The 25,644-nt window shown below is 32.0% G+C and overlaps 1 protein-coding gene across 1 annotated transcript; it reads right to left on the bottom strand.

Moving 5' to 3' along the window:
• Positions 1–3,589: 3,589 nt before the first annotated feature.
• Positions 3,590–14,529, bottom strand: LOC143051315 (GTPase IMAP family member 9-like). The gene is made up of 5 exons (XM_076224260.1): positions 14,477–14,529; positions 12,924–12,986; positions 10,171–10,221; positions 9,202–9,233; positions 3,590–4,730 (listed from the first exon to the last, which is right to left on the bottom strand). Exons 2-5 carry the CDS (start codon positions 12,982–12,984, stop codon positions 3,795–3,797), a joined length of 1,080 nt encoding a protein of 359 aa, XP_076080375.1. The 5' UTR covers positions 12,985–12,986; positions 14,477–14,529; the 3' UTR covers positions 3,590–3,794.
• Between the last annotated feature and the right edge of the window lie 11,115 nt (positions 14,530–25,644).

Here is a 25,644-nt window from a genome sequence, read left to right as displayed (position 1 = left end):
TACAGAGTTTAATTGTTTATTCATATTGTTAGACTAGCATTCCTTACTTTTTTTCTTAATTTTGTCCATTTTCACTCAGTTTAACGAAATCATACTATGTATCAAATTAACGAAGTGGTTACAACATTTGTAAATTTAGATTACATTGATCAGTCAGGGGCGTTACTTAAAAAAGTTATTTTTTAAAAGTTACTTATATAAGTATTTTTTGTTTTTGAAAATAATAAAATAACTTAATAGAGTTATTTTAAATTCTAACAGAAGCATAGACTAAATGTAGTTTGAATGAGTTTTTACATCATTTTCTATAATAAAATAAAGAATTTATTAGATTTGAGAGGAGTATAGAGATAAAGGGTTCCATTAAAAATTGTTACAAAAGTATTACTTGAATCAGTTATTTTATACATTTTTGAAAAAAAAAGAAATAACACTTATTTAAGGAACATATGTAGTTGATTTCGGTTACCAGTTATAATTAACTTCAAATCTTAATTAATTCACAAGTATCTCTCTAATTATATCAGTCTTCCTTCAATATTTTGGAGGAAAATGATAATTTAATAGTCCCAAGAGACCAATCTTTGACCCAGAAGCGTCGGTATGAAAGATAAGTGCGTCAGAAAGTTAATTAGTATTTCAGAAGGATTAGATTTTATATTTCATGGGAAAAATAACCAGATGACTGTGAAAATTTGTTAAAGCTTGTAAAATCTGTATTATTGGACACCCATAAAAATAATATTCAGAAAAGTTACGTATATAATTAATATTCAAAATAGCCTCATTTTCAACATAACTTGTATAGGTAATTTTAATTGTTACTTGTTTAAGTAATGCCCCTGACTGTTGATAATTTCATGATTTTCCGAATTAAAATGATTTAAACTTCCTATTGAAATGTTTTGAAGCCATTCCAAGTCAGTATTTCTAATAAATTAACTTTTATGAAGATTTTAAACTTTGCATTATAGTCCAATGAATATGATATGGACCTCCTCGTTATTCTGATGCTCATGGAAAAATTGTAGTAATGCTTCGGAACTTCCTGTCGGCAAACTGCGAAAAATCTTAGCAATAACAAAATGCATACTTGCTTTAAACATAAACATGTTTACCTTATTTCATCTTGGTTTGGGATTACATTTACATCACCAGTTTGGCTCTAAATATTTCATGGTTTTAGTGCATCCTATTCTGAAGTACGTATATATCGGACTAGTTTACATATTTGGAAATAAACAGAATTCAAGACATGTCCTATGTACCTTATGGTATTGCTCTATTTAGGAAAGATTGTCGTGGTATACAAGAGGGAGCAGAAAATATATACTTAAATGCTAAGACAATCGATGGTAAAAAATCATTTCACTCCATGGCTAGAGTTGTATTTCAGTATCAAAACGAATCATCAAAAGCCCACATTAGACGAGGACTTGAAAGATCTTTGACGTTGAATTATTCAAATACCAATCTTATGGCATGATTACCTTTCGACAAGCCAACAGAGAGATATGGACCTCCTCGTTATTCTGATGTTTATGGGAAGATTGTGTCTTGTTCTGGTTTTGGTATTTCTGCGACTTCTTCTTTCGAGACAAAACTTAGATTCGATGACATTTTCTGCAGAAAGCACCGAACAAATTTTTTTATGTTGGACCGGTTCTTACAAAGACTAAATCTGAAATTTTCTGTAGCCTACGCTCCGGTTATAGATAGCGACATGGCAATACTATTTACAACTATGACACAATGTTTAAATATTTCAAAACGTGCTTGTCAACAATATGCTGTGCAAACATTTGACGATTGATGATATGCTGTTGCCAAAATGCAAAATAGTCTCTGCCAGACGTTTTTCAATCACACATTATAAGACTAAGAGGAAGTCATGGTTTTTCCTGTTTAATAGTAACAGTTGGCAAGTTTTGGGCTTTAATTGGGCTTTATGACTTTCATTTTGACTCTGACACTTATGCTCCTAATACGGTAGATCAGATGATGATTGTTGGAAAAATAATCGTGGTGTGCGAGGATTAACTTTGGTAAATGAAGCTTTCATTGCTCTTTTGTTTAATTTAAAAGCATTCTTCAATCGGTGTCAAGACAAAAATCGTTTAATTAATATTGTACCAAATGTATTGAAGGCGTTCTTTGACTGTCACAGTCCATTTTTGAAACACCCGAAAGCACGGAAGGTATTGGACATTTCTTTTTTATTTTAAGATCATATGTTGCCATTGTTTGAAGAATTCAGAATACACACTTGTAAACTATCCCCAACCTGCGCATACTGGGATATGTTTCTTTGTGCAGTTGAGATATTGTTACAGAACATAAGGGCTGAACAAAATTGTTTGTAGCTTTTACATTTGCAATTTTAGCTGCAATTTTGCGATGCTTTCTCATTACCAAGCGGACGAACTACGCTAGATGGACATCAGCCTGCATATTACTTCGGTGGATGCTTACAAGATGCATCCTTCCGATTTAAGTTCTAAAATGAGATCAGGATTGGGATGACCCAAAGATGCAGAAACTGCACACGAAGAAAACAAACCAACGACAATGACACGAGACAAAAAGAATGTCTCTGATAAATCATTTAATAAGGTATATGCATTCAAATATGACCGATCCACTTAATGTGGCCGATCATCCTTAGTCATTGATAAATATGTCTACAGATATACAAGCCTCGATACATATTCAGGATTCTCTTCTTAAATCTCTTAAACGTGGCAATCAGAGGGTTAAATTTTTTGTGGAAGGCTGCTTTACTGAGTCTGAAACCCTTATCTTCTACAGTCCTATTTATAGGTCTCCTCTCAATACTTTCGATGATACGACCAAGCCCTCAAAACTGTAAATCAGGTGACTTTGTTAAGGCACATATAAACCCAATAAAATTAGTTCGTCCTACTTTAGTTCTTGCTAATGCTAGTGCGAATGTGACTGTAGTCAGGATCTTGGCATATCTTATTGGTCCCATACCTTTACCTCTGTTCCGTGATGATAATACCATGGTGAAATGTTGTAAAATTCAGAAATATATCTTTAGAAGTACATGCGATGCAAACAAAAATGAATTGATAGTCGGTAGTAGTTCCATCTTCTATTTTCTTATTGTTGCTAGTCTGAATTCCCCTTAAAAAGGGCATTTGTTGGTTTCATAATTTTCAAATTAAGTTGAAAATGAAGTGTCATAGTTTATTGCATTATGGGTTTCTTGTTTAGTAACAATTTATATATTATTTGTAGACTTGTTATAACCTCTTGTGAAATAAATTTACAATAGTAAAAAACTCAATCACTAACCTTTGACCTTACTTTTAAAAAATTGCACCATATTTCAATTCTACGACCAGGCAAAAATTAAAGAATAAACATTTCTCTTTCAAAAAAGTCATAATTTAGTCTGCAGGAAGGGTCGTCCATTAATGTTGAAAAATTGTTAGCTTTGGTCACTCCACTAAAAGTAAAGTTGTCTCATTGGCACTCATACCACATTTTCTTATGTAGGTCCAAATATTTCATATTTGGTATTTTTAATGTGAAGGATTGGAAATTATGCAAGGTATTTACTGCATTTAAAGACGTATGATACCCAGTCCACTTTTATTCAATACGAAATAGTGATGCTGTACACACAAACTCTGATCAGATGGATAAATGGGTTTATAGACAGATTGATAGATAGATGAACACGGAGGAATACATAAATGAATCGATAAATTCGATAGGTTCAACGAATTATGTTCCTCAAGTCAAATATCTATTTCAAAATTTACATCTCATGAAATGCTGCAAATTCTAACGAATGCTTTTCCAGTGAAAAAAGACGATCCTCCGATGGCACCACCTAACAATGTGGCTGTCTTTGCTGCTGCCACCGCAGGAAGTACTCCGTGTCCTCCCGCTAAAATTACTAAAAATGCTCCCGCAGCAGATAAGGGTCCGCATGCCCCCGTTCCCATTATAGTTGTTTTTAGATAACTAACAATGCTGCCATCATTTGCAATATTTCTTCGTGCTGCGTAAAGCCATCTTTTTGCCTTTGATGGGTCGCTCTCTTCTTTCATTTTTTTAAGTAGTGCTGCTTCAGTTTCCCTTAGAATTTCATTAGAATAAAACGAGTCCCCGTTTATTTCAAGCATTTCTTTTATCACTGAGCATAAATTCATCCATTGACTTTTTGTTTTTTCGGAAACATTGTTGAAAAAGACCGTTCTGTTTCCACATTGGTCAAGAAGTGTTCTCAAAGGGCTTGTTATATTTAGCAAAAACACAGCTGGGCTCATACCATCACGTTCTATTGCATCCTTTTCCGTAAAACATATGATCATATGTTTGTATGGATCACCGGAAAGTAGTTTGGCTAATTCTTCAACAGCTTGTTGATCTTCCGAAGTGAACCTGTTCCTTGCTGAAATAACATAAAGAATAACATGAGGCCCTGGAGATGCCATGCCACAACTCTTAATAATTTCAATGTGAACTTTTTCTTTGGTCGTTTCTGTATCTAAAAATCCCGGTGTATCAATAACATTTATAATCATTGTCTTCCATTTCATTATTCCTATTCGCCCTACTCGTGTTACTGAACTACCACCGGGAGCTGTTTTAAAATATTTCTTTCCTAGAATTGTGTTTCCTGTTGCACTTTTACCTGCCCCCGTTTTTCCAACTATTAGAATCCTTACTTCTTTTGCATCCTCTATGTCGTCCAGCTGAAATAGACGTATAGTCAACACTAATTACTCAATTTATTTTATGAGACTCGTTAGTAGTTATGGCAAGACGAGATAGATTGACTGCCAACAATAATCAATAATCATGTGCGCAGATTCACAAATCAAAAGCATAAAGCGGAGAAATAAAGAACTTTTCACATCACATTGTGTGTTTCTATATTTCACAGATTAAGATCATACTTTTGAAACCATTTATAAAAAAGTAAAACGTTATCATGCTGATACACATTTTTGTTTAAGGGCCTGCCTCTTGGTATGTTCTTTTTTCTCGCTGTGTTGAAGACATATCGGTGGCCTGATCTTCGACTCTTTGGTCGGGCTGTTGGTTCTTTGACACCTTCCCCATTTCCTTTCTCAATTTCATTTCCAACAGAAAAGGTCCATACTTGAATTTGTCGATTTCAAATTCATTGACATTATCTGAGGTCTTGTATTTTAATAGAAAGGATATCTTTATTGTTTAAATTCTTTAATGTGTGTCCTCCAAATATGCATTATACATGTTGGGAAAATAAGTTACATCGCAGCATTTTAAAAAAATAATTGAACACTTTTAAATATTCGTAATACATGCCAAAATATAAGTTACAAATTGTAACCAAAACGAGATTGTTGTCACTTGTTTTATATTTAACATACGCACTGTGTCTAAACCACACCGGCAAAATTTGCTCGGACTCGATGGTATCTAACATCCGGCACAATGACGGAACACCAATAGACAAAAGAAAGGTAGGTTTCTCCTTATTTTTTAATTTTTTTATGATATCGAAGAATATATATACATATACAACTATTTTCCATTGTGAGATGCAATATTTTCTACAACCGTTCTATATTAACGGAGAAATAAGTCAAAATGCATGTCAAAATGACGAATTAAGTGAACCTTGCCTCGAAATTGTTAAATTTCTCGTTAAATTGTTCACATTGTACGGAAAGAAAGGTACGGGAAGATAGATATTGACACGGAGATTGCAAATTTAGTTATTATGAGTATCTCCATAATTGTATTTCTGTGTATGGAACGAAAGAAATGGGTCATGTCAAAATGGAACTGGCCGGTTTCGTCAATGTATGCAACCCGGTTTCGTCATAAGTTTCAAAATGCATAACCCGGTTCGGTCAAATAAAAAAAATCATAATCGCATTACATTATAATTGATTATTTAACTTCAGCGTTCAAAAGGAGTTTTGTGGGTCGTTGGAAAACAAGTTCGTTCACCGGACAACGGCTTATTATTTATATGAGTCTCAGATTCAAATAAATAATAAGCAAACACTTGAATTCCTACTCTTATAGAACACAAATATTTTAATTTACTTTGCATTCCGAAATTTTTTAACAGCATATTGAGATTAAAGCTCTCTCAATATGCGTTTTCTATATGAGTTATGGGAAAATATGTTGAACATGTTTAAACTTGAAATTAAAGTTTTCGGTCTTAAAAATCGAAACACGCAATTGATATGTGATTTTCTCGCACAAAAGGATGGACACCTTTATAAGTAATCTAATCATTCTATGTATGTAATCTTTTCTACAATCGTTAAGGGATAATTTTAACTATGATACAAGTTTTGGCACACATCGCGCATTTACTATACAGGCTCTGTCATCGGACGAGTTAAGGTTTTTTCATCATTTTTTATTATTTGTACTTTTGTTGTACTGTTTGTGTCAGCGACAACACTTTGACTCAGTCCATTCCCGAATCACACGCGTGTAATTGCATGGTTGTCTTTGGTTGCTTTATACCATATGCGTTTTGAACATAAAATAGGCAGGTAGTTTTCTTGTTTGAATTGTTTTACATTTATAATTTAGGGCCCTGTTATAGCTTGCTTTCATGCAGTTTGTGTGTTTTTCTCATTGTTTAAGGCATACGCAGACCTAAACTTGATTGATTCAACATAATTTTTGTGTCTAAAAGAAAGTTGTCTCATTGTCAATGTTTATGGGATAAGTGGTTACCGTCACTTCTTCTTAATAAGACCTAGATATATTTGACGGTCATGTTTTGCAAACCAACTTTTATTCACATTGAAAATACAAAACTGTCAGATATTTTTTTCGAAAGTTATCTTGAACATTCAATTGAATTTGAACTGTACAAAAAATGAATTTGAACTGTAAAAATAATGTGAAAAACATGCCTATGAAAATAAATGTGCCTACCAGGAACGGGGAGAAAGTTACAAATCTCACTGCTATGTTATGGATGCTTAAGTGTGAAAACTCGCTTTAGTGCGCAAGTAACACAGAATAGTACCAGAAAATCTCACAGGACTGCATGCATGATTAATTTGTGCAGAACAGTATAGACGTACTATAGTCGGTTTGGGACTGTTCGTCAATGATTGAATGCATAAATGTATTAATAATTGATAGTACATATTGAAAACTAAGTGTATATAGTAGTATAGTAAATTAAAATTATGGCACAATTAAAACACATCCTTTTATTTTTCATATTTACATACTACTATTATAAACAAAGAAAATATAATAATGTTACAAAATAATTGAATATGAATACTTTGAAAATATGTTACAAAATAATTAGATACCAGTGTTTGCTATTCAGTATTTATATTCCATTTAAAATTAGTTTGAAGTTAAGTGAAATAAGGGATACGCCTTTCATTAGGAAAATGTGTATTATCATAATTAACTATGTCCAAAAGTGCCCGTTGAAAATAGATTTTAACACGCCAAGTTTACTTTACAATAAATATATTTAAATTCTCCGTGCCAAAGTTTCTTTTCATATTTTTTTTGTTAAAAAAACTAAAAAAACCGGGTGATATATATAGACGAAACCGGGTGATTGTGTAGTAACAACATTGACGAAACCGGTTTATTTTAATTTGACATGACCCTTTTCTTTCGATCCATACACAGAAATACAATTATTCAGATGCTCATAATAACTAAATTTGCAATCTCCGTGTCAATATCTATCTTCCCGTACCTTTCTGTCCGTACAATGTGAACAATTTAACGAGAAATTAAACAATTTCGAGGCAAGGTTCACTCAATTCGTCATTTTGACATGCATTTTGACTTATTTCTCCGTTAATATAGAACGGTTGTAGAAAATATTGCATCTCACAATAGTAAATAGTTGTATATGTATATATATTCTTCGATATCATAAAAAAAATAAAAAATAAGGAGAAACCTCCCTTTCGTTTGTCTATTGGTGTTCCGTCATTGTGCTGGATGTTAGATACCATCGAGTCCGAGAAATTTTGCCGGTGTGGTTTAGACACAGTGATACGTTCAGAACAAATTACCGTTGTGCTTTAGAAGAAATTATCTGAAAATATATATCCAACGGGGTTATTTTAAAACATAAGATGATGTCTCCCACGATGTTTGGAACAAAAGGTACAACTCCATTTATGTAAATAAGATATTTCATAACGGTCAACAAACTCGGTATGCTGTCTGTATAATTTTTGAAGGGAATACTCCAACTTCATTACTTTGAACTTTAGGTTAAACAGCTTACTTGTAATAGACAATCGTGTATCATGGAATCATGATAGGAAATGCATTGGATATCTGTTTTCGAAATATAAAACATATGTATACATTTTGTACATGTGCATCCGAATTACTAGCTTGCTTTTTTTTCAACTGATAATCATTTTTAGTAATATTTCAAATTCATTCAAACACTGTACAAATTTTCCAATTTTGACAAACAATGAGTGTCTCAGGCCGTGTTCACATTGACCTAAACTCGGTGTTGTGTTAATGTAACTCACACGTATATTTAACATAATAACGTTCCCATTGATAAAACTAAATGTTTACATGTAGTTTAAATCATGTTTTGTCTTCATGCAGTCGATACTCAATGTAGGCCTTGTGTAGGTTAAGTGTACACAAAACTAGGCATCTAGAATATTAACTTTACCATGTATATTTAAAGAAGAAACGATTTTGGAATAAAATTGATATCTATAATAATTAATAATAATGTTCTTAAAAAAAAAACCAGAATTTTTTTTCGCGCGAATGTTTTTATTTTGTTTTTCGATGCCAGCAATCAAATATCTTTTTTTCAATATTAAACACTGTAATGTATGGGGAAACTTTGACTTCAGAATATTTGTTTTTTGTCATCATCTCTATGACCAGAATTTTTTTTTTTATCAAATTGGGGATCAGAATATGTTTTAAATTGTTAAAGTCATATGCTCGTTCCCTAAAAAATTGCTAGAAAAGTTGTCCGAAAATTTTGCATTCGGTTACTACGTAATGAACATTTAAATGACACATAGTTTACAAGTTTGAACAAATCTTATGTAAAGGTAATTAAACAAGGTTTATAGATGTGAACAAATTTAATGTGAAACCAGTGTAACATGTTTAATCATAAAACTCATAAATTTTTTTAATTAAAAACTTACTATACATTTGTCAAGCACATACCTCTATGTTCAACTGTAATCGCTCTTCGTTATCTGCAATAATTATGACCATATCAATTATAATTCATGTCAACACAATCATGCAGAAGTGCTTACTTCATGGCTGGTGATACCCTCGGGGAATGAAAACTCCACCAGCAGTGGCATCGACCCAGTGGTTGTAAATAAACTCATCATAGATACCAGGATTGAAATTTTATGTGTGCGCTTAACACGCGTTTCGTCTTTAATTGATTGTTAAAGTCACATTTCACATTCTCAGAGTGCCTGGAAACATCTCGAATACAGTAACATTGAAGCATGACTACACAATAGTTTGATATATATATGATCCAATATTTATATATAATTATATATGTTGGATAATTGATTTTCTTAAAATTACAAAGTTAAGGTAAAACTCAATATGTAGGTGCTTCTAAAATGGTTTACTGTGGATTGCTTAAGAAAAAAAATCAAATAAGTACGATAATTTTTACTAGTTAACGTTTTTTAAAGATTTAATTTGCTGATAAATCGATCTTTTAATCGTTCAATCCGGGTTGCGGATGATTATGAATTATGATCATCAAGTGAAAATAATAACGTAGAAATAAGGAGAGAAACGCACCCGAGTCAATTTTCTACTTGATTCACTTTCTCTGCAGAAACGGAACTAAATCCGGAAATAAAAAAGATAAAAGTGTTGATTTTTTAACCCCTTCTCCCAAAGTGTACGTTTTGTACATTTTGGAAAATGGTTGACAATTATGGATGACCCCTAACTTAAGTTGCTGTCTTACTGATTTCTGTGGTTATTGATTGCAGAAATCTTATCACAGACAATTAACAATCTTTTTCAACATTTTCAAATTATGTTGGAAATATGTTCCTGTAGCAATTCACATAAAATCATCAATAGAAATGTAAAAGTCAATATTCTAAAGAGCTTATCGTTTCTCTCATTGCATAGAAGTAACAAAATTCGTACCATCATCTGAACTGTTTTCTTCCAAACTTCTGCTTAAAGACCCTGTCAAACCTACAAGAACATAAAATGTATAAAACAAAAATTAATCAAGTGTCTGATTAGATAATTAAATTGATTTATGAATGATAAGAATCGTGAAACAAACGACATCATAATGCAAACAGATTAAGTAAATTTTCCGAATTGATATCAGTTGGCTCTTGATTTTAATAATACTAGAACACACCCGTGCTATCGCGGGTCCGTGACTGAATTAAAGTATATAACTATACGTAAGCCTTCTTTTAGTATTGGTATTGTCATCTGATGAAGTCATGCCGATTATAAGATACACAGTTTTCTCTGCTTTCATACTCTTTCTGTGTGATCCCGCCGACCTGAAACTTATCAATTATTGGTAATATTAATTATTTGGAATGCAAAATGTCCTGCCTGGAGTATTTTTTAATCAACAGCATTGCCCTATATTAGTTATAAATAAAGTTAAATTCTTTCGTTCGCTGTTTTACGTCATGCCCGCTAACAAATTAAGGTACAGTTTTCAATATTTTACTAATTGATGATCATATGTCATATGTCACTAAACCTTTTGCAAAAAGTCATATGGATTTAGAATGAACCAAGTTTAAGTAATAATCAATTATTCTCATATTAGACAATTGAATACCACTAACTCCTATAGGAATCCATTAAATTGTTTCAAACCAAACGTAACATAGATTCATTACAATTAAGTAAACATTTTGCTCTTGGTCATATAGCTTTAAAACTGTAATAAAAAACGCAAAAACAACGAAAAGTCAAACGAGAACATGACCCTGACATTTTACCTTGACCTCATTGTATTATCAGACAGGATTCAGAGGCCGTGTCAATGAAAATGTCCTAGGATATGTCATAAGATATGTCTTAGGACAATTTTTAGAATTGTCTTAGGACGTGTCTGAGACATGTCTTAGGATGTAAAACAAAGCTGTCTTAGGACAGTCCTAAGTACGATGGTCCTCCTAACACAATTATTTAATTTAAAAAAATATTTATGAGATTTCTATGACATATATTTAATGGTATTTTAGTACCTATATTGCCAAGCGAGGGAGGATGACTCTTATATGGAAAACAATTAACGCAAAATAAAAGTTTTAACGTAATACTTATAAATACGTTATTAAATATGTTATAAGATATAAATGAATTAAATACGAACAAAACTTTGTTAAATGCGATATTTGTGCTGCAATTTAAGTGCATTTTTTGATTTTGTCCTTTTGTCCACTCGATTGTATTACATGCATCGAATCAGGATTAGTTAAAAAAAATGGTCAACTTTTTCCCATATTTCAATTGATATTGCACCGTTTTTTTAACTCGCAAAACATGTTGCTTATGATGATAATATTTTTAGGCTTCAAAAAAGGCATCACGAAATGATATAATGTAACACAATTGAAACTTAAACAAAAATTGAAAACTTTTTGTTTTTTTAATTTAATTTTAACATTATGATAGTATAATATTGTATTAGTATTTTTTAGTATTGAGTTTATGCTATATTTGTCGTTTTTATTACGTTTTAGGACATTGTAACCTTTAGGACTATCCTGATACACATAGTTGTATATCCTAACTTAAGGACCAAATTTAGAACATATCTTATTTTAGGAGACTTTCGTTGACATGACGTAGGACTAAGACGTGTCCTAAGACCATCATGAGACATTTCTTAGTCCTAGGACAGCTTTTTTAACACGGCCCCAGGTGTCATTAATAAACAGTTTCTAGGGTTATACGATTAACGGCTTACGAGTTACAAAAACATACCGACAAATTTATTTTGTAAAGGTAGATAACTTTTACGTTATAAAATTTTATCGAATCGATTTGATCTAAATTAACCAAATATTTCTGAGGATGTAACAGACAATAGGATAAAATAAACTTGTCGTTATATTTTACGGTTGCGAAGGACTAGAACACACAGGAAAAACATTGTTCTGGTAACCCTTACATAGAAAGGTGTTCGGTTAAACATGGTCAGTTTCAAAAACATATTAACTGTTATTTAATACCAAAAAATTGAGCGACATATGTGTAAACAACAATACAGCGGAAAAAAGAAATTAGGCAGAAGACAAAAAACAAAATAGTCAGAACAAAAGCATAAGATCTTTCCAGGGAAAAGTGGAAAGACCCGATAATAATCAGAACAAATACAACAGGTCCTTCCAGCGAAAAGTGGATGACATACTAATCAGAACAAAAACAACAGGTCTTTCGACAGAAAAGGAAAAGACCTTATAATAATAATCAGAAGAAACCCAATTGTCTTCCCACAGAATAGTGGAAAGGTCTTATATTCAGTACAAAATTAATAAGTCTTTTCAAGAACAAATGGAAAAACTGAATATTATGATGATAATAACAATTATTCTAAAACATGAAAAACTCAATTGTTGTAACAAATCATGGTCTTTCCACTAAATACTTCAAAACAAAAGTGGACATATAAAAGCAGGGAGACGAGATATAACACCATATATAAAATGAATATCAAATCACAAAAATGAATTACACATTGTGTCAACAGGTAAAATTAACAAGAAACTAGGATTTGAGAGTACTTGCGGTTACGGAAAGCTGATTAAAAGCTAGAAAAATCAATGAAAGAATTACTCGTTCAATCGCGACCTGTCGACTGCAAAACAATATTGATATTTGTCCTGGTTCAATTCACCTAATATAGTTATGCTTACCATAAGATGGGAAATATGTGTCGGCTTTGTCATTATCTGAGCTGAATTTACTATAGGCCATATCTGTAAGACATTTAAAGAATGATGACACAAAATAAATTTTAAACTTTGTTCGTAGTGAGCAAAGGATCCGTTTTGAAGACCGTAGTTTGACCTACTATGTTTTTTTGTTGCCTTTTGTTGGCTGTTGTTCGTGTGATTCTTTGTCAATTGTGTTCTCCAATTTATTTATATGGTAGTCCTGTGTTGTCATGTTGATGTTATATTTCATATGGCCATAAAAGTGCGAGGTTTGGCATGCCACAAAACCAGGTTCAACCCACCATTTTTTCCTTTAAAAATGCCCTGTACCAAGTCAGGAATATGGTCATTGTTATATTATAGTTCGTTTCTGTGTGTATTACATTATAACGTTGTGTCGTTTGTTTTCTCTTATTTTTGAGTGTAAATTCACATTGCGATAAGACGTGTCACGGTACTTGTCTATCCCAAATTCATGTATTTGGTTTTGATGTTATATTTGTTATTCTCGTGGGATTTTGTCTATGTGTGTTACATTTTAGTGTTATGTCGTTGTTCTCCTCTTATATTTAATGCGTTTCCCTCGGTTTTAGTTTGTTATCCCGATTTTGTTTTTTGTCCATGGATTTATGAGTTTTGAACAGCGGTATACTACTGTTGCCTTTATTTAACTTTGAAAATATGACTTGGATGAAAAGTTGTCTCATTGGTACTCATTTTATTATCTTCTTGTATCTATTTATGTTAAAGAACACAATATACTCCGATACACACGCGAAAAAATAATTTGACGTCAAATATGACAAGTACCTAAATATGTATTTCCATCAAATGTTTAAAACAAAAAATGCAGAATTTGATAGTAACTTCCCTTCAAATTTGAAAACAATCCTGATTGTTTTGCACATTGAAAGTAAATTCAACATAAATGTAGATACCCGGATTTAAATTTCCGCCATGTATTGAAAAAGGTATAAATGCAGCATTATGATACAGGTAGCATACATATTTAAGTATAGAAAGATAATAAGCTATCTTACAGTTATTTCCCGTTTAGATTGAAGACCGATTTGCATATGCAGAGATAAAATGCATTTTTTAATGAAGCACCAGTTTGTGTAAGCGGGTATGTAAATAATAGGCAGCCAATTCAGCCTGGAATATGGACAATAATTAGATGGCCCTATTCAGAGAGAGTGTTCCGCCAATATCAAAAATCCTACAACTCCTCTTTTACAAAGCGAACCTGAACTCGGCATCATATTACCTCCCTTAGTGATTTTCAACTTTTTTTTGTTCTGAGTTAAATTAAATCTTTTTAACTGTACGAAGACAAAGTAACAATTAAAACATATTTTTGATATTCTTTGTATCAAAAGTGTTATTGTTTTAATCAAATAAGTTCGAATGTTATATTGAAGGAGTTGGTAGAATAGAAATGAAAATACAATAAATCATATGTTTATCAAATCAATAATTCAAATGAAATCCGCTAATAGATAAAGATTGCGAATATGAAAAATGACACCTACTTTTATAACGATGTAGTCCAACCTGTACTGTACTTCGGTTGAATGTGTGGGAGAGACAAAAAAGGTCATTGATAATAGAAAGATAAGTAATAAAAATAGAACTCGGTCAATAGAATTGTCCTCTGTAAACGTGTCATATGTTTATCTTTTTGTTTTAAAGTATAATATAAGATTAACAAAATTTCAGTTCAGCTGGATTTTCATTTAATTTTATAATTAAATAACTCCTTACAAAGATACTTAGTATAAGATAGTATTTAGAGCCCGTTGTAAATTAAGTACGGGGTCAACTGACTATATGGACAGATCTAACCCCTTTTTTCGTGATATTTTGAACCCCCGGTATTAACCTTAAGTAATGTCTAAATGCAATGTGTACATTAAGTTAATCATAACATTATCTATAACAAATAGTTTTAATAGCTATGATCATTTGAGAATTTAAGACCTTTATTTCTAAGTTAAGTTTATTTCCATAGATGGGGTTCAAAATAATATTACAAAGTAACAAATCTTCAACACTATTTCTTACATGTTTTATCCTGCAAGCATATCTATTTACTTATGCATTAATCTATATAACATACTTGGAATAGTTAGTATGGAAATCTGATGTCTATATTACAAGGGAGCCAATGTACCGTGTTATGCGGTTAAAAATGTCATTGCTATGTAAAATTACCTTCTATATTTTCTAATATGTTTTAATTTATACTTAAAACTTGTTAAAGCAATATTAAGTCAAAAAATACTTATGCCATTTAAAAATTGGGGTATGTAAGGGGGCTTCAACTTACATGGGGCGTCAATTAAAAATGTCTGAGTCAAATTCTTTAAATACCTTCTCGAACATGTATGGTTATACAAATTATTGGTACGATATACTTATCAAAGCACTTTGAAAAATATTATATAGATGAAAAGTGCTATCAAAAGTTATTTCCAGGTGTCAAAAACAGATTTTTAGATATCAAACAAGGGGGTTAGAAGTGATGAAACGTGTCATTTGATGAACACAAAGTCTCAAATTATGAAAATAACCTTTTTTATGTATTCAATATAGTTGTATTAAGTTATCTTAAAGGAATGAAGTGAATGTGCCAAACATTAAAAAATTAGAACATGTCTGGACAACTTAGCGAGACAAACTTTATAAAAGTTTGACATGTTATTTCACAATTCACTTTTCTTCATATTTCTGATTAAACGAATTGAATAAACATTTTTAATGATAATTTTTATCAAAAAAGTTATTTAACTCAGGTGACTGTCCCAAGTAAGGAGTTTGTAATGAAGTGGTTGACGTTGATTTATATCTTTCGTTTCGTTTTGTTTTTAGTAAATTGTATTGTATTAATCATGCTAGTAGCATAATCGTTTGTATTGTTTCATTTTTTCCTATCTGGCCCTTTAATCTCTAATCGACGAATACCTCAATGGCAATGATATAAAATGTTATTTTCAATTTTCTTTTCCAAGGCAAATCTACTCTCCATTCTTGGAAACTTTTAACCTCCTTTCGATATCAGACAAATCTTGATATATTTTACCAATCGTGAATTAATAAAATCTACCATTATATTTTAAAATTTTAATTTATTATAGAATTTTCATCACATGAATTAGTCATAATATTACAATAAATATCGTATATGCAAACATTCTTTGGAAAAATAGTTTATATTTTTTTTTAGAAGCAGTATTTGACCACTGCACCCTATTTTTCCCTACAAGCAAAATTTTAATCAATCCCAGTATTTACAGCCAAAGCCCAAGTATCAAAAAGAGTGTATAAAATAATCAAAAATATTATAACCATAAGACATATTTTAAACAAATAGCCAAACTCTTGTGAAATTGAGTTTTATAGATGAATTTAAACATGTTTTGCTTATGTTTTAATTCGTTAAAGGGGCACCAGTTTTCAAAGTTAGCCAGGAATCGAACTCATTAACTTATAACACCGCCTGCATATATGTTTGATATGACGTATAAATGCAGTGTTAAGTACTTTTTAAATTTGTCTTTGAATCAATCTTTTTTCCACAGAAATCGCCAATTTTTTAGAACATTTTCAAATTTAGAGACTGTTGTCGACCCGTGTCGAAATGGTCGTAGTAAAAACGTAGTCAGGTTGTATCAAGATCTTGAGTAGGACGGCATGAACTTACCTAAATCGAACTATGGTCTTGCATAACGTGGTATAAACGAAGTATAGTCGTAGTAGAAGCGTGGTTTTGTCGTGATGAAAAACGTAATGGTTGGAGTGAAGTCGTAGTAACGTCGCTGTGAGATCGTAGCGCAGTATCTCCGACAATAATCACGCTTTCGGAACGCTCTCGCTACGATGTTACAGCGACCTTTGCGATCTTACTTCGATCTTACAGTGTCTTTTCTACTCTTCTACTAAACTGGTTTCGCCAAGACTGCACCACGATTGCTTTGAATATGTTCAAAGTTGACCACGCTTATCACGATCATGAAGACGTCACCACGACAGTACGACGACATTACTGCGATCAGCACGATCGCACTACAATCGTCAAAATTTCCATTCTGTTCAGAGGTAGTAGTGCGATTGTGACCTAGTGTGACTGGTGTATAGGTCCGCGATACACTTGACCAATATTACATCACGCTCACTGTGATTTTAACTACAATTCTGATCGTGGTAATGTCTAATTTGACGGGCATGAAAATATAAATTATTGTTGTATTCACGATGCTACTACGTCCTTATTAGGCTTCTACAACAACCACCTAACGATTATACCACGTTTTCACCACGCGTATTCTGCGACCTTACTACGATTGTCACGATCTTGCTCATAGCGATTTCACTACGACAATATCACTATTTATCCGATTGCAACACGATCTTACTTTGATTCTACAGCGATTATAGCAAGCTCTTACCACTATCATAATATGATCATACCATTATCTACGTAGATCTCAGCAATAAAGTCAACGTCGTGCTCCATATAAATACTGTTCCATTTTCTTCTATTTATCGTTGATACATAGATATCTCTGAAAAAAACACAGTCATACCACCAAAAACTACCAGAACTCGTGAGGTTAGGGTAGGGTAAGAAGTTGGGGAAAAAGGGTCTCTGAAACAAGCATCTATGGTGGAAATATAAACACAATAAGGAAGGAAGGTCCAACCTTGATCGTAGATCGTTTATCAACTGATCATAATGACCAAACTGGAGTTTAGGTTGATAACCAAGGACATACCCTGTCTAAAATGTCTTCTTTTCCTTCTTGTTTGCTCTCTCAATAAAAATGTCATCGCTTGGTCGTTACAATTTGATATCTGTGTTAATGATTACAGGAGCATTATTATATGTACCATAGACAAATATTTTGGACTTAATTTCTATTTCAAATTAAATTGAATTAAAAAATTACAGACAGTCTACCCTCTCGGTCTTAATGATAATATCATGGGAATTGGTAATATATCAAAAACCGATTCTGTTAATATTTTGGATATAGTTTCTAAAACTGTTCGTTAAAACCGTTCTAATGGGCGTAGAAAAAGTCGCAATCAAAGAAAATTTCGGACCAACCATACAAATATTTCGGACCTATTTTCTATTTAAAAAAATAACGTCAGACATTATCTGTTAACCAAGCTCTGTTCTTTACCTATTAATACATTAGATAAGATTTTAGAGGATTTTACGGCCCTATTTCCCATGTCACATCAACCTTAACATCGTTCGCGACCAAGAGTTAAATCAAACCTCAGTAAAGGACCTAAATATCGTCTCCCGTCAATTATGTATTGGAATGCGTGTCGTAATATTATCCACGACACACTTCGTTCTTACTGTTTGAAATGGGTAAAACGAGAAAAAGCTGACAAAAAACTTTGGACTCTTTTTTATTTCAGTAATAAAGTTAGTTAATATTCGTATTAATCATTTTGAAGAACATTTTCTCTTAAAAACAACCCTAAGAACCCTATTTCGCGTATCAAACGTCAATTGACAGAATTAGCCAAGACATTTGTTTTTGTCCCGGCTGATAAAGCTGCTAATAATATCATTATTGTTTGACGTAAATCTTATATTGAGGTTCTGTAAAAGGAAATCACAAATTCATCAACATTCCAACATGTATGTATTATGATGATCTTAATGTCTTTATTTCCATAGCATATCTTGTCAAATGACACCTTCAGGAGTGTAATAATGTTGGTTTTTTTTTTTGGTGTTTTGTCGAAAACCCGTAGCGAAGACTAAAATTGATTAATAACAATGTGTTGAATTCGTCATTGATATACACATCTAATTTTTAATCTTCCTTCAAGATAAATATAATATTTATTGATGTTAAGGACTACTTCAAGTGCGGATACAACTAACAAAAAGAATACTTATTTAAGGAATGAATTGTTAAAAAAAAAACATGAATGTTCTATGATAACCGAAAGAAGAATGGATGATATTATGAAGCATATTTATCAAAGTGTACACTCTTTATATTTATTATTGCATATTCAAAACAACTCATGATCCGATATAGTGACGATCACGAATAACTTTATTCATTGTAAGGATCATGACATTTCTTTTCTTCGTTTTCTCTCTCAGTAACAACATCATAAGTAATAGTGGTATACTAATTGACATTTCATCAAACATTTTTGTCAAATGGTTTAACAGTCTACAGTTCATACATCTCGTACTACAGTTCAACAGTCAACAGTTCATACATCTCATACTACAGTTCAACAGTCTACAGTTCATACATATCATACTACAGTTCAACAGTCGACAGTTCATACATCTCATACTACAGTTCAACAGTCTACAGTTCATACATCTCATACTACAGTTCAACAGTACACAGTTCATACATCTCATACTATAGTTCAATAGTCTACATATCATACATCTCACACAATAGTTCAACAGTCTACAGTTCATACATCTCATACTACAGTTCAACATTGTACAGTTCATACATCTCATACTATAGTTCAACAGTCTACAGTTCATACATCTTATACTACAGATCAATAGTCTACAGTTCATACATCTCATACTACAGTTCAATAGTCTACAGTTCATACATCTCATACTATAGTTCAACAGTGTACATTTCATACATCTCATACTACAGTTCAATAGTCTACAGTTCAAAGATAAGGTCATGCATTCTGTTCAGAAACAACGATTTTGAAGCCAAACGCCTCCATGAGGCATACACATTTTTAAACTGTTCCCGAATACTTTTACAGTTGATCGATGACTGCAAAAATGTTGCACATTTAAAAATATGAATGAACATGTATTGTAGTGGTGTTAATGTCTCCATTTCAATAACAAATCAAGTCAATACACCCGCCATGAATACCAGGCCGTAATCTGTGTAATGTGTGTATACCAGTGGTTAGTTTCATATCAAATAATTAAGTCAATACATTAACTATGAATACCAGGCCGTAATCTGTGTAACCTGTGTATACCAGTAGTACGTTTACTAAAAACCTATTGTATATATACATTGTTAAACATTTTTGCAAATGCAAAATAATGTACTACTTTAGTGTATACGTGATTGTACTGGGAAATTAGAACTTATAAGAAAATGAAATGAAATGAAATGTGACAAGGTTTAACCCACGATTTTTTCTTATAATGTTCTGAACAAAATAAGGAAATGGGAATTGTTATCTTATAATTCGTTTCTGTGTGTGTTGCATTGTCGTTTGGTTTATTTTTGCAAATTAGTGTTTCTAATGTTTCGTTGTATTCCTCTTATATTTGGATAGAACCTGGTTTGAAAGCTATCTAAACCTCTCACTTGTATGGCAGACGCATCAACTTCCACTTTAAAGCAAACACATTTGTTAAATATGTGTTTGTTTTTATAAATAATAAGACTATAACACAATGGTGTACCTCTGTTTTCAACATTTTACACACATCATCTTTTTTTTCACGCATCGTTGTCAATACAATGGAATTTGATATGACTATCATAGTGAGAGGTTATGGTAGCTATAACACTAGGTTCGAAACCCCATTTTCTACATAAAAAATGCCTGTACAAAGTCAGAAATATAAGAGTTGTTTTACATTCGTTCGATGTGTTTGAGCTTTTGATTTTGCCATTTGATTAGCAACATTCTGTTTTGAATTATCCCCAGAGATCAGTATTTTTGTGATGTTACTTAAGTCAAAATAATAACTTTTACTATACGTCATGTTGGTTTTCTTATTGTTGAAGGTCTTACGGTGACATTTGTTAGCATCATTGTTTTTTGTGGTCAGTTAACAATCATTTCACATCAGCTTAATTATACAATATTTGGAGATCTCAGAATAGTCTCAACAGGCCTACTAACAGGCGAAGGATGCCACATATGGAGCAAGATAAGCTTACTCTTCCGGAGCACCCGAGATCACACCTTATTTTTGGTGGGGTTCGTGTTGCGAATTCTTTAGTTTTCTATGTTGTGTCATGTGTACTATTGTTTGTCTGTTTGGTTTTTTTTTACATTTTTAGCCATGGCGTTGTCAGTTTATTTTCGATTTATAAGTTTGACTGTCCCTCTGGTACATGTATCTTTCGTCTCTCTTTTATTCTAAAGTGACCTTCAAACTCCAAAGTCAAAAACAAACTGCGACCTCTAAGGCTAAAGAAGAAAACGGCAAGCAGACAAAGAACAGTACAAAAACATTACATAAAAAACAAAGATTAAGCAACATGAACCTTTCTACAAACTAGGCTTAATCTAATGTGCTCTGAAAGGGCAAGCATAACCCGTTCCACGTGTGGCATACGTCGTGTTGCTGGTGTTAGTACAAACTAAGTAAAAAGTCTCATTCGGTAGATAAAAAGTCCATAATGTGTCTATTAAAAATCTGATGAAATTGCCAATGAGGTAACTATGTGCTATGTAACAAATGAAGTTTACCCAAAACAGCTTTAGGTCACTGTTTGGCCTTCAATGATGAAAGTAAATTAATCATATCGATTATGAAAAATTAAAAAAAAACCTGTAAATGTAAAAAGAATAAACAATTGAAAATACTTAAAGGAGAAAAAATAAATAACTCTGTCATTGCCGTATACATAAAACCACTTTCTATTCTAAAGTCATACAATCAAGATAGTACATATCTATTGAAAAAGGTTAAAGATTAAACAAAATTTCATCTGTTTCACCGAAGTTCGTTTTCTATTTTCTTCAATAGTTTCTTATCGAAGTTACTAAAGTCAATAAAGTATTGAAGTCTCAGAAAAGCTTTCAATCTGTGATCTTTTATGTTTTTACTGTGTAGCATGTCATAATTAATAACTAAAATTTTGCTGTTGATTTTACGATTGTAGTTGTTCCAGATATGTCCCCACTCAATAACTGGTATTGAGTTTTCAAGTAATCATCACCCAACACAACTGCATAATTCTTCGAGGTAGCGATCTGAGTCATAATTTGATCGACATGGACTCCACCCAAATCTAAATCTCTAGGCGGTAAAAAAACTTTGAAACCACATGTTTGCAGATGTTTCGTTAAATCACCTATCACCCATTTACTGATATTTTCTTTTTCTTCACTGAATGAAATATAAATATCAAATGTAGACGACTGCTCGACACGGTTGAAAAAATTAAATTTAAATTTATGTCTGAATTTCCTTAAAAGTAAGTATATTTCGTATTTAAGAATTAATCGAGTTAATGTAGCTACAAGTACAATTAGAAATGAGCCCACAATTAGATACTGCTCGTAAGCTAAATATTTCTGTCGAAAACTACAGTTATCGATCATATAAAATGTTATTAACTCTTCGTTCCTCTGTCGACATACGATCCGATCAAGTCTAACCAATAACCTGTTCTGATATTCCAACCAATTTGCAATCCATTTCTTTCTACAGGAACACTCAATTGTAATGTTGCCTATAACAATTTTTCGTCCATTTTTCATTAACTTGACATTTCTATGAAGGTCTGTTATTTGATTATTTTCAACGTTGATAATTTTTAGTGTTTCAATTCCATAGACTAGAGGATCTAAAACTTTAATTTTATTGAATGATAAATTGATCGCAACCGTGCGATTCAAATATGCTCTCTTTTTGAAAATTGTTATTAAGTTATGACTCAGATCAATATTTAAATTAGCCTTTTGAGGGAATGCACTTGGGATAATGTACTTTCTACTAAAACTACAATTCACCACAACACGTTTTCTGGAAGGTTGTTAAAAACAGTTACAGCTAAGTGGACATTTTTCTTCTACTGATATATTACATACAAAAAGGTCATTTGTTACATTAACTACAAATGTTCCCCTTAAACTGATTGGATATTTGCATATCATCTGATCTCCTACGTCAAAAAATTTTCTTGCCAATTTTATTAAAGGAACAAACCAAGCAAACTTGCAATCACAAAACCAAGGGTTGCCACCTAAATGAAAGCCGTTTTTGAAAGATATCATTTTTACAATTGAACAACGGGTAAATCCTATATCTAAAATATTTGGTAAGTGAGACATATTATTCTGACCCATATATATATCGCCGCCGCCTGTGAAATTTTCCATTCCCAACATTAATTGGTTTGTTAATTTCGACATTTTATTGTGGTCGAAATAAAGTGCAGAAATCCAGTAACCAACGAATACATTTGTAACGTCAACACTTTTCAACATGTTTCAAAAAAGATTGATAAAGAGGAGGGAACCGGGTCGGTAACTAAATGTTCTCGGTTCTATATACTGTATGACGTTATATGATAAATCCAATCTTCTCAAATTCTTAAGTTTCACGAATGTTGTATTTTCCAATTTTGAGATTTTATTATGTGACAAATCCAATCTATCCAGGACTGGAAAGCATTCAAAATCTGATCCAGTTATATTTACAATTTGATTTTTGTGAAAATCTATCTCAACAGTCTGATTTGAAGACAGTAGACGCTTCGGAATAGATGTAATATTTGTATGTGTATATATAATCTTATAAAATATTGTATTCTTAGAGCACTGATTAGTTCCATCACTATTTTTGAGATTTAGTTCACAAATTGAACTTTTATATTTCCCGATCAACCAAAAGGGACCTGATAGTGATGCACAACATTTAAAATCAGAGGCACCACCAAAATGACCGTAAAGTCCAGTTATCGCCTTGCAAGACAGGGGACACATTAGGTTTTGCGTCGAAACAGCTTTTGTTATCCACTTAAAATAACCTGCATTTGATGTCTCTGATATCATAAGAACTAGGAGCATACAAATCTGAAATAAATATAAACAGCACTGTGAATGGTCTGATTTGTTATTAAAATGTCCCTGCTTTTGGTGTTTGAAAACTACAAAACACTCCGTAGGGCAGACATTTGTGCTGTTCTCAAGTGCTCTATATTCATTTTTATAAGCATATACTACATGTATATGATTTCCAATTAAATGTGATCTTGTGTTTGAACCACTTGCATATTTGATTGACCTTTTGAGCAAGAATAAAAACATTCCGTTTAATTTTCAAATAGGTTAAACTATGTGGTTGATATAAGAGGTCCGAGACCACAATTACTTCGTAGTGCATTTCTTTTAGAACATAAAAGAAAATAAAAAAATCTTACCTGCGCTTTCTCAAAGAAACTTTTACAGTGTGTTGTACTACTTTTGGGACAAATCATATCAAAATTATAGAAAACTTCATCGGCTCGAACTCCAAATATGAACAATTTTATGTGTAGGGCGTCTTGAAATCTTTTGACAGCTTCCAAAGGGCTAATTTTAAACTCTTTTCAGCTGGGCCAAATCACTACTTTCCTTTAAAATTCTGGACCCAAATTTTTTTACATTGTAATTTCACCCCCCCCCCCCCCCTACTTGCAATTTGAGGCATTTAAAAACATTGAGAAATAAATTTTGAAGGGGTATAAAAATTGATGGCAAGTAACCCACTGTCAACACTAGGGACTATATTTGTGAACAACGAAAATCAAGGGACGACAAATGTGGATGCACGAATTTAAAAATTTTGTAGACTACATTTTTTTTAAAAAAAAGTGGTAATAAATAAAACTACCACTAGGCGAACGTTTACTTTGGAAATGCATATATTAAACACAATAGAAAAACAACAAACAATCATAAAATTGACTCGAATATGTTAATTAAGGTGTTAGGTAGTATAAGCAATGGCAATAAACACATTCTTAATGGAAAACTTATATTCAATGTTATTTTTACGTTTTTACTATTTTGAGGATGTCTTTTGTGCTTAGTATCTTGACCGTAATTTCTTTGTTGATAAATCAGGCCATTATTTATATCGTTTGAAACGTTCAACGCTTTACATATTGAGGCATTTTGCATCATACTATGCGGCTATGATTCTCGAATTGTTAATTTTTACGTCACATGATCTATTGTAGAGAGTTGTCACATTGGCATTCATACCACATCTTTTCTAAACCAATATGTTGCTAAATACTTGTCTTACCTGCATTATGAATTTAATGTCAGTATCCCCAAATATAACGCTTTGAAAAATATCCTCTGTATTTGTCAGTCAAAATATTCAGTCTGCTTTAATAGTGGAAGAACAATCGACAAATATCACAATGAACTACACAATGACTATTTCCTGAGAAAAAACTACACCTTAAAGGAAGGATATAAATTTATGAAAACAATAGACTGACTGTGGGCGACACACAAGAGTGTTTATGATTAACACACATATTTAGTAAGAAAAACTGTGCAATTAAAAAACATTTCATTTGCTCCCAAATAAGATACTACTTCAACTCGATAAATCTGATACCACTGATTCGAAATTCGAAATTAAATATAGATTTGTATTTTTTAAAACAATGTTGCAATCTTTCTATCAATGATACCTTTTGATAGATAAGAATAGTAAATAGAGAAGTTCAACTTTATATTAAGGCTTTTATTTTTTGATACCTTTTTTTGGTTGGATATTTGTTTTGGTTTCGTTACATACAACATTTTAGATTTTTAAAAGGTTTATGGTAAAGATAATTAATCATCGACTTCATCTATTAAATTTTAGTTTGGATCAACGAAATTTACAAGATACAATTAATCATATAATTACTACAGTAACTACAATTTGATATCAATTAGTATTGTAATTTTCACTGTTATTAATAAA

Source organism: Mytilus galloprovincialis, chromosome 11, assembly GCF_965363235.1.
Source record: "Mytilus galloprovincialis chromosome 11, xbMytGall1.hap1.1, whole genome shotgun sequence".
Classification (NCBI taxonomy): Eukaryota; Metazoa; Mollusca; class Bivalvia; order Mytilida; family Mytilidae; genus Mytilus; species Mytilus galloprovincialis.
The sequence above is the reverse complement of the archived record's forward strand: the minus strand, read 5'-3'. Positions and strand labels throughout refer to the sequence as shown.